The following is a 16,094-nucleotide window of genomic DNA, read 5'->3' as shown; positions in this document are numbered from 1 at the left end:
GCGACGGTAGGTTAAAGTCCCTCAAGACAATAAGTCTGGGGAACCCCACCGCCAGCCCGGTTACCTCCTCGAGCAGCACAGGCAGGGCTGTTGACACGCAGCTGGGAGGCAGGTACATGAGTAACAAGCCCACCTGTACCCCTAAGTCCAACTTCACAAGGAGGGACTCACAACCCGCAATCTCTGGAGCAACGAGTCTACGCAGGCAAAAGCTCTCCCTGGCTATAATAGCCACTCCTCCTCCCCTTCCCTGGGGTCGAGGCTGATGTCAAATCTGAATCCCGGCTGGACAGATTTCAGAGAGAGGAACTCCTCCCTCTGGGCCCAGCCAGGTTTCAATAACACATGCCAGGTCGGCCTCCTCCTTCAGGATCAAATCCCGGATGAGGAGAGCTTTATTTACCACCGACCTGGCACTGAGTAGCAGCAGCCTGAGCCCAGGGCCAGGATTACACTCGTCACCAGCACCCTGGGTTGAGTTATTAAGCAGAGATCCCTTCTTCCCCTGGAATGGCTAGTTCCGTGGCTCCCGCCATATCTGCCTCTCCCGAGCAGCACCAGAATGTTCTGACCCTCTGCCACCCCAGAGATAAGTGCCCCCTCCCCTCCTGCCTCTCCAGCATCAGGTGTGCCAAGAATTTCATTCATGCCATATCCATTCACCTCAGACATACCATAAACTGTTTCAACTCCTACTCTCAAAACGTCGCTACAGAGCACTGCACACCAAGACAACTAGACATAAAAACAGTTTTTTCCCGAACGGCATCACTCTGCTAAACAAATAATTCCCTCAATACTGTCAAACTATTTACTAAGTCTGCACTACTATTACTACTATTTTTTCTCATCATTCCTCTCACCCATTTCCTCCCAATTATGACTGTATGACTGTAACTTGTTGCTTGTATTCTTAAGATTTTTATTAATATTGATTGTTTCCTCATTGCTTATTTGACCCCTATGACAATCATTAATAGAAAATAGAAAAATAGAAAAATAGAAGTCTGACGGCAGAAAAAGACCTCATGGTCCATCTAGTCTGCCCTTATACTATTTTCTGTATTTTATCTTAGGATGGATATATGTTTATCCCAGGCATGTTTAAATTCAGTTACTGTGGATTTATCTACCACATCTGCTGGAAGTTTGTTTGTTAAGTGTTGTACCTCATGATTCTTGACAAATGTATCTTTTTCTTTTATGTACACTCAGAGCATATGCACCAAAGACACTTGGCCAATAAAGAATTATGTTCTGTCCTGTTCTTTCTGTTATCTGAACAAACTTTTCTTTATGCACTGGGATTTTCCCTTGTTCTCCTCCATCTGCATGGAGCAAAAATAATTTTTAAAAAAGGTGGGGCTTGTCTGGGTTGCTACTGATACTGTTCAATGCTGCCTTATCTAGATGTGTTATTTAAGGTATTGAGCTGATGATGTTACATAGTGTAGTAATGAAACGTCTGCAAAAAACCTCATCCAGCTCAGAGAGCACCAAGGATTCCACATTTAAAACACTACATTCTTCAACTAAAATGTTTCTAATGACCTACAGGTAGGTAGTTTTCACACATTTGAAAGGCTTAATCTAAAAGAAATGGGATAAAAACGAAACAAGGATGGGAAGGAACAGAAAAGCAAACAAATCCAGAAATAAATTCTTAAAATAGTAGCATTTACAATAAATAAAAAAGAAAATTGTTTGAGGAAACTAGTCTTTCAGAGAAATTGAAAGAAAAGGCTGCTCTTCTGACACAATCTGTTGAAATATAACACCTTTATAAAAGTGCTTAATTATTCTCAGTATAATAGGGGATATATATATTCATAACAGGATTAAGACTGTACTTTTGCTTTATAATGTATTATATTTTAATTTGTAAAATGAATTGCAACACAGTACATGTTATGAACATATTCAGATTTCTTTTTTAAAAAGTTAGTGAGCTATCCCATTGAAGAGATATATTAATGAAATTTCTCAACCACACATATTGTATTCTTATACTAATGTTTTTCAATTACTATTGAAAAAATAGTATTTTCAATGGGAACAGTGATGGTTATTATCTTACACATAACCCGAAACAAGTTTCAGTTAATTAATTAGCAGTTATTTCATATGATTATACTTGATAGGTTGATATTGTACAGATATTGCAGAGAATAATAATAAACAGTTAAAGCTTTTTCCTTAAATTAAAGAGGTTTGGAGTGGGGGAGGGGAAAGAGTGACATAGTTTGACATAGTTTAGTATTTTACAGTATTGCCTGTTTGGCACATGTCTTTCTCCAATGCACTTGCAAGGAGAGTCCAACGTGGGTAATTCTCCAGTCTCATTGGAGGGACTGAGTTTTAATTTAAATATTATGCAGGCACCGCCCCCTAGCCCACCAGTCATGAAAACTCAGTCGCAGTAAAGGGACCTTTTTGAGTTTTCTCTTCAGTGGTATTAGTTTGATTTATATTAAATACTGTATTTGTATTTTTCTTATTACTAATACTTACCTTTTTTTCCTGGCATTATTAAGTTATTTGGCCGGACTTGTTGCCTTCCAGTTGTTTAATAAAAAGTTTATAGTTTACTGCTCCTTCGTTTTTTTATGACTGGTGGGCTAGGGGGCGGTGCCTGCATAATATTTAAATTAAAACTCAGTCCCTCCAATGAGACTGGAGAATTACCCACGTTGGACTCTCCTTGCAGTGCATCGAGAAGACCGTTCAGGTAAGTTTCAACGGTTCTTTAATTCCTCTAACCTACTTGGTGTGGGGTGGGTAGGAGGGTTATTAATATATAAAGAACATCAAGTATTTGTATAATTAATTTTAGAAATCCTGCTCATGTTAAATACTTATGTTATGGATTTTAAAAAATAGCAAATCAAAATTGAAAATTATATTTTTTTAAAACCAAGTGACTGAAGAAGCTAATTATTGCTTAATTAAAAGAATAAAAAACTCAGAATTAACCCCCCCCCCAAAATATAACAGTAAAATGATTTATAAACTTACTATTTGTATTTTAGGACAGAGATTTAGTTATTAAAAATTAGTTGGATACCATGGTAGATGCTTTCTGATTTTTAGCTATTGCGGTAAATACAGATAGGATAGAGCAATTCTAAATACTAAGCAAACTAAAATCAAATATGTGCCTTGTGAAAAATAAATCACAAGTTCCAATTTATTTAGTTTTCGACTTCTCAAAGCAATTTAAACAAGGGCTGTTCTTTGCCCTATAATCTATTCTTTATCCGGATTACTGATAGAATGTTTTTACTGCAATCTCTGCCAGAGCTCATCTTTTTATTGTGTAAACCCAAACCCCCTTAATGTTTTAGAAAGGCCTTGACTAACTGAACTTTGATCTGATGTCTTCATTGAGAAAAGCTCCAGGTTGCCCATTTCAGATGCAAATCCTTACTGAGGCCCAAGAGAATTCAGTAAGAACAGCAAAAAAGAAGAAACAAGAATTTTCCAGGATCCTCTTTGAGAATCCCGGGGAACACTGGTGTCCCTAATCCATACAATTGCATGGATTAAGGTAGGTGATAACCTTTCTTGATTTTAAAGAATGAGCACAGTGCCTACAACTGCATGGAGACCTAGGATTTGGCTGCAATAAAACACTAGGTAATAAAAGCCTGTCTATGTTAGAAGCCAATGAATAGACTGCAATGTACCACATTCCCAGGACTACTGGGGAAGCTTGCAAAAAGCCCACCTGAATCAACTAAGCATGAATAATCTTTCTTAGTGGCAGCATGATCACAGAGGCTGCAAAAAAGGAAGAAAATGTGTTTTTTTAAAGTATAAGATAATTTAGTTTAAGAATAAATAGGGTTTTATCAATTACCATGCACAAGAAGAAATAAGCTACATCGCCATGGAACGGAATATGCCTTTGTAGGCCTGTCTGCTATTAATGTTTCTGATTGCAATACTAATGTGCTAGAAATACTCAGTTTTAGGATGAATCAAGGCATAAAATTGATTTCATGCTGTGACAGTTTATATATTGCCCTAAGAATACAAAGGTTCATTCATTAAAAAGGGTGAAAAAGAAAAGAGATAAAGTGGCACGTGAAAACTGTGCTTGTTATAAACATATCAATCTTTTAAACATGAATTTCACATGTTTAGCCAATTATAGAAAATAGCTAAACTGCCTCCCAAATTTTTCTGCTCAAACTGTATATATGCAAAAAGAATTGTTAAATTACAATTAAAACATCCTAAAACTTTAAATTAAAGCTTTAAAGGGTTTAAACTTTAAAGCAACAAAATATGATAATATTTATAGGAGAAATTTCCTCACTGGTATCTTCGATCATCACTATATGTCACATGATATTTAATTGTCTCAAATGATCCATTAGGGAAGAAGATAACAAAATAACAGCTGGAAGGTATTTTCAAGGTCCTCTAGTCCAACTCCCTGCTCAAATAGGAGACCCTATTACATTTCAGCCAAATTACTATTCAACCTCTAGTGATGGAGCATGCACAACTGAATGACAAGCCATTCTATTGGCTAACAGTTCTCACTGTTGGGAAATTTCTTCTTATTTATTTCTGGGTTGGATATCTCTTTGATAAGTTTCTATCTGTTACTTCTTGTGCTACCTTCAGGTGCTTTGGATTGACCCCCCCTTCTTTGTGATAGCCCCTCAGTTATTGGAAGACTGCTATTATGTCACTCCTAGTTCTTCTCTTCCATAGAGTAGACATACTGAGTTCCTGTAACCATTCTTTATATGATTTAGCTTCAATTCCCTAGATATTTCTTTCTAGAGTCTCAATACCTTTTATATAGTTGTGACCAAAACTGGATGCAGTATTTCAAGTGTGCTCTTACCAAAACATTATAAAGTGGTACTAACACATTACATGATCTTGATTCTATCCCTTTGTTGATATAGCCTAGGACTGCATTGTCCTTTTTGGTAGCTGCAGCACACTGCTGGCTCATATTTAAGTAGTTGTTCATTAGATTCATTCCAGTTTCTCTCAAAATAATAAAACTACGTAAAACTTTTCAAATTATTTTATCAGTGATGCTTATTTATAAATGTGACAGAGATGTTGATGATTTAATCATTTTTAACTGAGCAAAAAATGAAGGAGAGCAAACAGTGACTCAGAACATGCCATTTCTCCCAGATATAGTGTCATGAGCTGGCACCATCAGAGGCAGGCAGTCTTTCACCGAACTTGACTCTGTGCCATGTTGGGCTTTATAGATGAATTGTACCAGAAGCTTAGTGGAGGCCAGTATAGCTCATAAAGCAATGAAGTTACATGTAGTGTGTTCAAAGCTGCCTAGGTCTGGCAGTCTCAGTTCTTCAAAATGTGGGATGTACTGCAAACATCCAAAGAGGAAGGAACTAAAATACTGTATAAGTGATCTGATCTAAAATTGTGAACAGTTTACAAAAAAATGGATTTGTGCAAAGTTCTCTTAAGTTCACTTACTCTTCAAGCAGGAATTTGGAGACCAAAAGGATTCCCCAAATGCCCATCAATTTTATCTGAGGTAATATTACTTCACTCAAAGTGAAAAATTATTAGATCCTGTGAGTCCAAATCCCACAGCCACTGTCTCTAATAGTGGGAATGAACCTTGACAGCATTACTTAGTTGGCAGGGTAGAGAAGTGTAATTGAATATCATCAGCAGACTACAGTGTTCCCTCGATTTTCGCGGGGGTTGCGTTCCGAGACCGCCCGCGAAAGTCGAATTTCCGCGAAGTAGAGATGCGGAAGTAAATACACTATTTTTGGCTATGAACAGTATCACTAGCCTTCCTTTAACACTTTAAACCCCTAAACTGCAATTTCTCATTCCCTTAGCAACCATTTAGATTATTACTCACTATGTTTATTTATTGAAGTTTATTTAAAAAAATATTTATTAAAGGTGGACAGAAGTTTGGTGATGACGTATGACGTCATCGAGCGGGAAAAACCGTGGTATAGGGGAAAAAACAGCAAAGTATTTTTTAATTAATATTTTTGAAAAACCGTGGTATAGCCGTTTCGCGAAGTTCGAACCCGCGAAAATCGAGGGACCACTGTAATGCTATTTTGCCCTATTTGATAAGATAATCTTGCTCAACAGTATAATGTTGATGTTGAACCTGAATGAGAAGATAATTCAGCCCAGAGACAAAATTCAGAGTAGCGGTTTAGGGCTAGATCTTTTTCTCCAAAAGAATGTCTGGAATCAGCTCTAAAGGAAGATGAAATGGGAACTCCTCACTCCCAAGCTCATAGTTCAGTCCAGAAAACCTCCATATTTGGAGGTATCAAAAGCTGATAAAAGATTAAGGAGACCGGGATGGATGTAGCCATGTAATCTGTTACAATAATCAGATAAACCAGGCGGGATTTCCTTGTCTTCAGCGCTACTGGTGTGCTGCTGGAGACCAGTGTGGGTATGCGTGCGTCTGCATGAGATACAGCATCCGGCGCATGTGCAGAAGCCAAATCTCGCATGAGGACGCTCACTCGTGCAAGATTTCGCAGATTTTCGATGTTTTCTTGGCTTCCACGCATGCATGGAAGCAACCCCCCCCCCCACACACACAGAAAATCGGCAAAATCTCACATGGGCAAGTGTCCTCATGTGAAATTTGGCTATGTGTGTGCCCGCCTGCCAGTCACGCACAATTGTGCATGCAGCTTCATTTTTACTACCACTCTATAGAGTGGCCTGTACTGGCTGCAATTCATTACTGAGATAAACGTGTTACAAGTCAAAATAGGAAGAAAATGGACTAAACTACCTAAACACACTTTTTTTTAAAAAAAAATTGTCATTTCATATTCAGCATCTTCATTTGTTACTCTTTAAATATTGTACGTATCACCTCTAGCTTTACCTCGCATACTTCTCGAATAGCCCATGACCCTAGAATACAATTTATTTGTTTCTCCTCACATGAATTCCAACTTCCATATGATAAGATGTTTTGTATTTTTCTTGTTGTGAGCCACCCTGAGTCTGAGGAGAAGGGTGGCATAGAAGTCAAACAAACAAACAAACAAACAAACAAATAAATAAATAAATAAATAAATAAATAGGGCAGAAACATTCTGTTACGGAGTTTTCCTTGTTTTAATATTTTTCTTGAACAGATCATCCTATACCACTTGCTTATCATGCCACCATTTGCACAACTATTTTTTTCAGATTAATTTCCCTATTTTAGTATTTAGTATTCCTATTTACACAAATTCATTTATTTGCTTACTTTCCCCATTTATTTATAATTTACAGCAACTATGGTCTTGCATTTAATAATGTTGAATTCTTATTCCATCATACAATCCACCCAACATTCACTGAAAATAATTTAGGATCTCAACCAACAATGTAGCAACACACATCTAGTGTGACTACAAATATATTTTATATATTCATTGATCCATCTATTAAACAACCAAGGAGATATTCTTGCAAATGTTGAACAATTTGCTAAGCATTTAGTTTATTCTATACTTTATTTTAACACTCAGTAACCAATCTTCAGCTCCGTATTTATGGAAAATATTTTATAATTCAAGTTTATCTTTTCTTTATCCTCATTTTTACAGCAATCATTTTAATGCTTTTTTCCTCATTCCAGCAAGAATTATTTTTCATATTGCCAATAGTATACTTCCACATACTTCCATAGTAGTCTGTAACATGTTTTTCCATCTAATTTTTAATTGCGTCAAAATAATCAATCCTTACATTACTTTTTAATATATTTAATCTATATTTAATATAGATTAGAGCAGTGATGCTGAACCTTTCCCCCCTCAGGTGCCAAAAGCAGGTGTGCACACACGGAGAGGGGCGGCATACAAATCCAATAAATAAATAAATATTGCACCTATGCGAGTGCCCATAATTCAATGCCTGGGGAAGGCAGAAAATTGCCTCCCCTGCCGCCCTGGAGGCCAGAAACAGTCCATTTCCCAACTTCTGGTGGCCTGGTAGGTCCATTTTTCACCCTCCCCAGGCTTCAGAGGCTTCCCTGGAGCCTGGGGAGGGCAAAAACATCCTTCCCCATCTCCTGGAGGCCCTGCAGAAGCCAAAAATGCCCTGTCAAAGTCTCCGTGTGAGTCGAAAATCAGCTGGCCGGTGCACACATGCGTGCTGGAGCTTAGTTAGGGCAAAGGCTTGTGTGCTGACAGATATGGCTCCTGTGCCACCTGTGGCACATGTGCCATAAATTCGCCATCATTGGATTAGAGTCAGCATACCATTTGATCCATTTTGATCTCTGCACCTATTTTTTTTTTAGTACTACAAGTCAATATCAACATTAAACAACTTTAATGACATCTACACTACACTACATCTACACATCTACACTAAAAGCTCATGTTCAGTGTCAATTTTTATTGAAAAGTTTTGTATTGATTCCCCTCAATTATTATTATTTTTTTTTTAAAAAAATAATCTTTAGGTTTTCTAGTGAAAAACAACATAAAAACAAGACATACAAAAATAAATAAAATACAAACAAACATGGTAAAAGCTAACCACTTTTACAGCTATATAATTTCCAAATATTTTTACAATTCACAATATTGCTATTTTAATATAAACAATCACTATCATTTATCCAGTTCTATGTTCAATGGATTGGATTGAACATAGAATTCTACTATATATTCAATATCTATTTCTTCCATTTTAATTGTATAAATCTCTAATTGTATAAATAAGCTGTGAGATTAAGAACATTTGCTATTTCTTTATAGTTTACATTTTATAACCAAATTTGAAATTTGTTGTTGTGATTTAACCATTTATACCAGGGGTAGGCAAACATGGCTCTTCTATAACATATGAAGTTCAAATCCCAGAATTCCTGAGCTAGCAGGATTGGCTCAGGAATTCTGGGAGTTGAAGTCCATAAGTCATAGAAGAGCCAACTTTGCCTACCCCTGATTTATACCAATTATTCCAAGCGTCATAGAATTCTGTATCTTCTTTTTCATTGATATTTACTTACACATCTCAGAGCATTCCAAAATTTTTCTAATAACCATTGATGATGTGGGGATATTATCGTTTTTACAGCTCTGGACTGGAATCCAGTTCTATTTCCACAGATTTCATTCTTGTTTTGATTTAAGGTTGTCTTGGTCATCTAGAGCAGTGATTTTCAACTTTTTTGAGCCGAGGCACAGTTTTTACATTTACAAAATCCTGGGGCACACCACCAACCAAAATGACACAAAATGACACCCTAAGACACTCTCCTCTCTTTTTTCCATCCCTGTCTCCTCCCCACCCTTGTGTGTGTGTGTGTGTGTATACACACTTTTGAACCATTTCCAAAAACAGGTGAGGGCTGGGTTTTTCTCTCTCTTATTCTTTGGGTGCTTTTTATCATATGCTTTAAATCAAGAGTCACTTCTCTCTCTCTTTTGTTTCTCTCTCTTTCCTCTCATTCTCTGTCTCAATCATTTTCTCATTTCTCTTTTTTCCTCCCCTTTTTGCTCATTTCTCTCTCTCTCCCTTCCTCTCTTTTTCACTCTCTCTTGCCTTCTTTCTCTCTCTTTTTGTCTCTCTTGTCTTCTTTCTCTCTCACTCTTGCTTTCTCTCTCGTTCTCTCTTTTCTTTCTCTCTCTTGCTTTCTCTCTTTCTCTCTCTCTCTTTCTCTCTCTCTTGCTTTCTTTCTCTCTCTTTCTCACTCTCACTCTTTCTCACTCTCACTCTCTCAACAAAAATTTGCAAGACCGGAACCTGAGCTTCCTTCTTCGCGGCACACCTGACCATGTCTCACGGCACAATAGTGTGCCACAGCACACTGGTTGAAAAACACTGATCTAGAGGTTGCTTGTAAGTTATTATGTTTTTGTAATTCAATAAGTTTGGGTAGATGATTGCCTCTATCATCGATAACCATTTGGGAATTTTTGGATAATGCTCATTTTTAATTTTGTGCCAAGTTTCTAACAGAGAGTCTCTTATATAGTGTCTTGGAAGTAGGCATGATTTTTATATCCCCCCCCCCATGGGAACATAATGTATATTGGGAAAAGAATATGGGTAGGTGGGAAAAGAATGTATACTGCTTGCCCTCTAGATTTAAATGACACCATCCATCCACCAAATTAAATTCCTGCCTGATTTCATCAAATGATCCTGGTAGTTTTCTCTTTATATTCCCCCCAATTATTTCAATGTAATATTCAAAGTCAACATTTCCTCTCAATCCATGAACAGAATGTTAGTTTGGATAGCAAAACTAAACTGATCCAAAGCCAACAGCAATTCGCAGAATACTTTTAAGATTGTTCAAAGAACATTAATTTTATGTTTGTTAATGTAGAATTTAACTTTAAAATCTTGAAGGTTTACAATAAAATTGTGAAATATTATTTACCTCCTGCTTTGGTTTGTTCTGGTAACGCCAGGCTATTCTCATGGACTCCTGAGAATCTTGTGTTGATTTCACAGTTATTACTTCTCCCATTTCCTTGTCAGAGAGATTTGGCAGAGGACATGGAAGTTCCTGAATTAAAATAATATTTTACTTTTTAAAATAAAAAAATAATTAATGATTAATCTATTATGTAGCAAAGATAAGTGATAACAGCATCATAAAAGTATGTTAAAGAATGTTAAAGTATTCTCAAAAGTTTTTCTTATATTCAAGAATGGAATATTAGAATATGACTTCAGTACTAAGGAAGATTTTTAAATCATGGCAAAGTAATTTGTAAGAAGACAAAAACAGCATGATCTTGCCCAGATTATCTCCTAATCATACCTTTTGATTGGGTAATTAGATTAATGACCTCTATTGATGCTGGTGGAGTACTTTATCTTGATTTTAGCAACTCAATTGATAATATAATCTAATGTATTTGGTAAAATATAATTTATAGCACTGTTAGACTGTAATGTCACAGTTAACTGAAAAGCATATTCAAGAGGTGATCATTAATTAGTTTCTCACTAGACTAAAAGAAGTTTTGAGTAGAGGATTGCAAAACTTATAATTTTACAATATCTTTTTATCAGTTACTTAAATGAAGCAGAGAAAATTAATACATTTGAATAGGACAGAAAACTAGGAGAAATAAGTAAGAAATAACACTTCAAAAGATAGTACTGCAATAATAATTCATAATATACAATTATAAACTATCTGAAATGTAACAAAATAGGAAATAGAGTGGTACCTCATCTTACAAACTTAATTTGTTCTTTAACGAGGTTCATAAGAAGAAAAGTTTGTAAGGTGAAACAATGCTTCCCATAGGAATCAATGTAAAAGCGAATAATGCATGCAAGCCCATTAGGATAATCCAAAACATTACGGCTTTTTAAAAAAATTGCCATCCCCGCAGCGCCTGTTCTTGGCTTCCTCACTAAGGAAAGCGCCCCTGAAGCGCCCTCCGGGGCCGTCAGCCACACAGGCCTTGTGAGCCGAGCTAGCAGGATTGAACCCGCAATTATTATAGCCTCCTTTCTCCCTCCCGCCTCCGGGGAAGGAGGAAGCAATGAAGAAGGAACCTGGGACTGCAGCAACCTGTGCCCCTCCTCCTCACAACCACTCGTAGCTGTGGGCCCTTTAAGCGGGCCCTTGCTCCGCACCAGATGAACCCTCGGTTTCAAAGGTGACACAAGACGTGTTTACGACGACTCCCATCCCCATTTTTTTGTTTCCATGCACGCACTCGCTTCTCACGAGCGTGTCTAGAAAAGTTTCAACATGCATCCTGGCTAACCAAATCCCCCGAGATGGCAGCCCCTGGGCTGAGAAAGCATCAGTTTGGGGCCATGCCAGTCGTCCAGATGTTTGTGACCCTCATCGCCCACCCACCTCAAATGCCAACACCCAAACGTGTGTTTGTATGTGTGTCCGAAATGGCCGCAGCCTTTCCAAAGACTTGAGGAACAACCTGGGCCAGGTGCGCACACACACCCTTTGGGAAAAGAAAAGGGGTGGGGGGGGAAGAGCCACCAAATCCCCCTCCTCTATTGGCATTGGGAAGCCAGGCGGAGCCACTTACATGCTGGCCTGAGCCAAGGCTGCCTGCCCCGCCGGGGGATCCTCCGAGTCACAAACACCTTTATGAGATGCTGCACTGCCAAAGTCATCTGAGCACCGTCACCTTAAAGCAGTTGAAGCCCCCCACTGCTGCTTTTGCCGGTCCTCCGTGGGGGGGGAGGGAAGAGCCACACAGCCTCCAAGCCAAAATACCCGCCCCGGTGCGCGCACCGGCTCCCCCGCTTTGCATGCCCTCTGCTTGGTTTTGTTTCCCCACCCCCCAGCAAGGAGGTGGGCTGCCCCGAGTTGATGGGATTCTTCGCCTTGGGACTTCCACTGCAAGCAAAAGGAGGTGGGGAATCCCTTTTACCACAGCCCCGGAGGCTGCTTCAGGGCCACTTTCCCCCGCCCCCTGGAGGCCCTCTGGAAGCTGCAATGCCCTCCCAGAGCTTCTGCACAAGCCAAAATGTATCAGGGTATCTAAAGACCTTTCCCCATGTCAAGATTATATCCATGAAGGGTTTTTAAAAATTATTATTATGGTTCGTCACATAGTCAACCAGATGTTTAGACTGTATCTGGCATTTTTATCCACCTATCAAACTTTTCCCAAGGACCGGGTATAGGTAGATGTTTGATGGTGTTAAAGGTATTGTCACAAGATGCAAGCTGTTCGAAGTAAAGCTGTCTTTTGCAATTGACTGATAGTAATGCTGGTATTCAGTGTGTGCTCCAGATGTTTGGGGATTGCATCCAAGGAACATATTACTGTTGGTATAAACTTTGTCTTTTTTGCCACAGTCATTTTACTTCTGTTTTCTGTTGTCTTTTTTTAATTAGAGGGTGTTATTATTGTTATTATTTTACTACTGAAATGTATATCATATGCCCAATGAAGAGTTAGATTGATGTGTATCCTTGTTTAACACAATACTCTGCAATATATTCTGTATTTACACAAAGAAAGGAAGGTATAATTAACAATATGTATGCATAATATTTCACTTTAGAGTATTGATACAAAGTGATATAACCCGTAGCCTTATTCTTTGAGTCAGCCAGTATTATCTCCATATTGCAAGTTTTGAAGCTAAGCTTTTTATATCAGAAGTTCTATTTGAACTACGGACTTTGTAAATGCAAAGCTCAGCCTCTTAGCTATTACAATGCACTGTGTCTCATTTAGACTATGTTTGGTACTCTGAGTCATGATCCTTTTCTGCTTCTGGGTCACTGCATCAAAACTGAGATTGGATGCCTTGTAACAGTACACTCTAGCATGCTAATTGCACTTGGGTAACTCCTGCCATAGAAATGGGATACCAGATCCATTAGGCAGATATTAAGCATTCAGAAAACATGCAGCACATTATCTCACATACATAATAGACAGGGATGCCTATTAGCACAACACTTGGTCAGCTGCAAAGTCTCAGCACTTTTTTTTTTTTGGTTAACAAATTAGGGCCCAACAATGTCATAAAAAAAGCAACAGCAACAACCTGTATAGATTGGTATGAAACTGCTAAGCTTAAGAGTATTTGCAAAATGCTTCAGCATATTTATTAATCCATGTAGCACTTAGACAGCTTTAGCTTTTAGATATATTTAAGTAGTTAAATACATAATTTTCAATATACCTCAAAGCAACATTGATTAGCATTGATTTGTACTATTGGTTATTTTTCAGCATAGTGATACTTTGTATTTTAAAATAAGTTTTATAATTTTATGGAATAAGTTATACCATACTCTGATTTCTCAACTATTTTTTCTTCCATTCAATCATGTCCAATTCTTGGAGTGCTTAGAAAAGGCCCTGCAGTTTTCTTGTCAAGTTTTTTCGGAAGTGGCTTGTCATTTCTTCCTTCCTAGGGCTGAGAGAATGTGACTGGTCCAAAGTCACCTAGCTGTTTTTGTGCCTAAGGCAAGGCTAGAATTCAGTTTCCTGGTTTCTAGCCTCATGCCTTAACCACTATGTTAAATTGGCTTTTGTTTTCAGCTATAGCAATATGCTAAATTCTGTATGGTTGCAGTGCCTCAGGTAGACCTGCTATGCAATTTGGACATCCTCCTAGATTCATAACTCCTGCTTGAAGAGCAGCTGGCAGTTGTGTCTAGGGGGTCCTTTGCACAGCTTTATAGTTGTGTGCCTCTTGCACCTGTTCCTGGATCAGGAGGCTCTGCTCACAGTCATTCATGCCCTAGTCATCTCCAGATTTGGCTACTGTTACATACTGTGCATGGGGCTGCTCTTGAAGAGTATTCAGAAGCTTCAACTGGTACAGTGCAGTTATATGTGGTCTGCGAACTGCATTGGCTATCAGTTTGCTTCCAGGTCCAATTCAAGATATGTTTTTCACTTTTAAAACCCTTCCAACTAATATGGCTACCCATCTCATAAATGCAATTCTGGGTAGCTAGCAGAGTTAAGCAATAAATACAACATAAAATGCATTTTTTGCTATTCGTTATGATTATTACATTGAACATTTAAAAAAAGAACTATAATTGGAAATAGTGATTCTATTAATGGAGTCTGAGGCTGAGATCATATTGTACTCCTTTGCAGTTGTTTAATACCACTGACTTGCATTTAGCCGTGGTGACGCAGTGGATAGAATGCAGTACTGCAAGCTACTTCTGCTGACTGCCAGCTGACTGCAATTTGGCAGTTTGAATCTCAACAGGCTCAAGGTTGACTCAGCCTTCCATCCTTCTGAGGTCGGTAAAATGAGGACCCAGAGAGGGCTGTAAAGTACTGTGAAGCTAAATATAGGTCTAAGTGCTATTAATTACAGCTAAGTTAACTACCTTATGATCTAAGATTCATTTCACACTAAAATAGGCTACCCCATTATATATCCATGTGTTGGATTCCCCTGCTGCCTCCCAAAAAAACCCATTTTGTTACATTAGAGCAGTGGTTCTCAACCTGGAGGTCGGGACCCCTTTGGGGGTTGAACCACTGTTTCACAGGGGTTGCCTAAGACCATGGGGAAAAAGATAAATTTCTCACGGTGTTAGAAACTAAAGCTTCTATTCTGGTGCCTTGGAACATATTTTTACAATCCAACCAATCAGACGTTTACAGTGGGGGTGTCCGTCTGACCTCCCTGCCAATCAGCTTAAAGCTCTGTTGGGAGAATTGGCGCTAGACTTATGGTTGGGGGTCACCACAACATGAGGAACTGTATTAAGGTGTTGTGGTATTTGAAAGGTTGAGAACCACTGCATTAGAGCATACTACAGTGATACCTCGTCTTACGAATGCTTCTTCATACAAACTTTTTATGATACGAACCCGGGGTTTAAGATTTGTTTGCCTCATTTTAAGAACCATTTTGATCTTACGAACCCGAGACTTGCCCTGAAGCGGCCTCCGGGGCCATCAGCCCCCCCAGGCCTTGTGAGCTGAGCCAGCCAGCTAGCCGGTCATCCCTTCAGCACACAAGACAGTCACTGCCCCCCTGCCACTGCCATCGCCCCCTCCAGGCGACCTCAGCCCGGCTGCTTTCCCCATCTACCCGCGGCTTTATTTCCTTTGGCCCCGGCCAGGAAGGAGTCTCCGTGATGTCAAAGCACCAACCTGATTGATGTCGTCGGAATCCCAGCCATCAATGGGGGACTAAATATAGACACCTCCGACACTTGGTAAAATGAGGACCCATATTGTTGGGGGCAATATGCTGACATGTGTAAACTGCTCATAGAGTACTGTGAAGCTGTAAGTCTATGTTATTGCTATTGTTTATAGTTTTGCCTTTAAAAAAATATATTTTATCTTTTTCTTCTCTCATATGACTCTACCTTTAGGTTTTCCTTTAAATGTTAATGTAAAGATCACACAAAATGGCCATATAAAATATTTATGCTTTGAGTCATGAAGGCCTTATAAGTGATAACCGGTACCTTAAATTGCATCTGGAGACCAACAGATAATCAGTGTTGTTCATAAGTAAAGAAATTATAGAGTATTCTGAAGTACAAATCTATTCAGGTACCTACATCCTTACTCTGGATGATGAGACCCTCTTTCGCGTGAAGCTGTCAGTTATGAAAATGGTGGCATTGCTAACTTAAT

At 38.6% G+C, this 16,094-nt stretch overlaps 1 protein-coding gene across 3 annotated transcripts in view; it reads right to left on the bottom strand.

The window, feature by feature from the left end:
* Positions 1–16,094, bottom strand: part of ELP4 (elongator acetyltransferase complex subunit 4) — a 147,447-nt gene that overhangs the window by 95,384 nt on the left and 35,969 nt on the right. For all 3 annotated transcript variants that reach the window (XM_070762162.1, XM_070762145.1, XM_070762155.1), the window contains exon 4: positions 10,397–10,525. In XM_070762162.1, the coding sequence (XP_070618263.1) occupies positions 10,397–10,525 (129 nt within the window). The remainder of the gene's footprint in view (positions 1–10,396; positions 10,526–16,094) is intronic.

This window comes from Erythrolamprus reginae, chromosome 1 (assembly GCF_031021105.1).
Source record: "Erythrolamprus reginae isolate rEryReg1 chromosome 1, rEryReg1.hap1, whole genome shotgun sequence".
Lineage (NCBI taxonomy): Eukaryota > Metazoa > Chordata > Lepidosauria > Squamata > Dipsadidae > Erythrolamprus > Erythrolamprus reginae.
The sequence above is the reverse complement of the archived record's forward strand: the minus strand, read 5'-3'. Positions and strand labels throughout refer to the sequence as shown.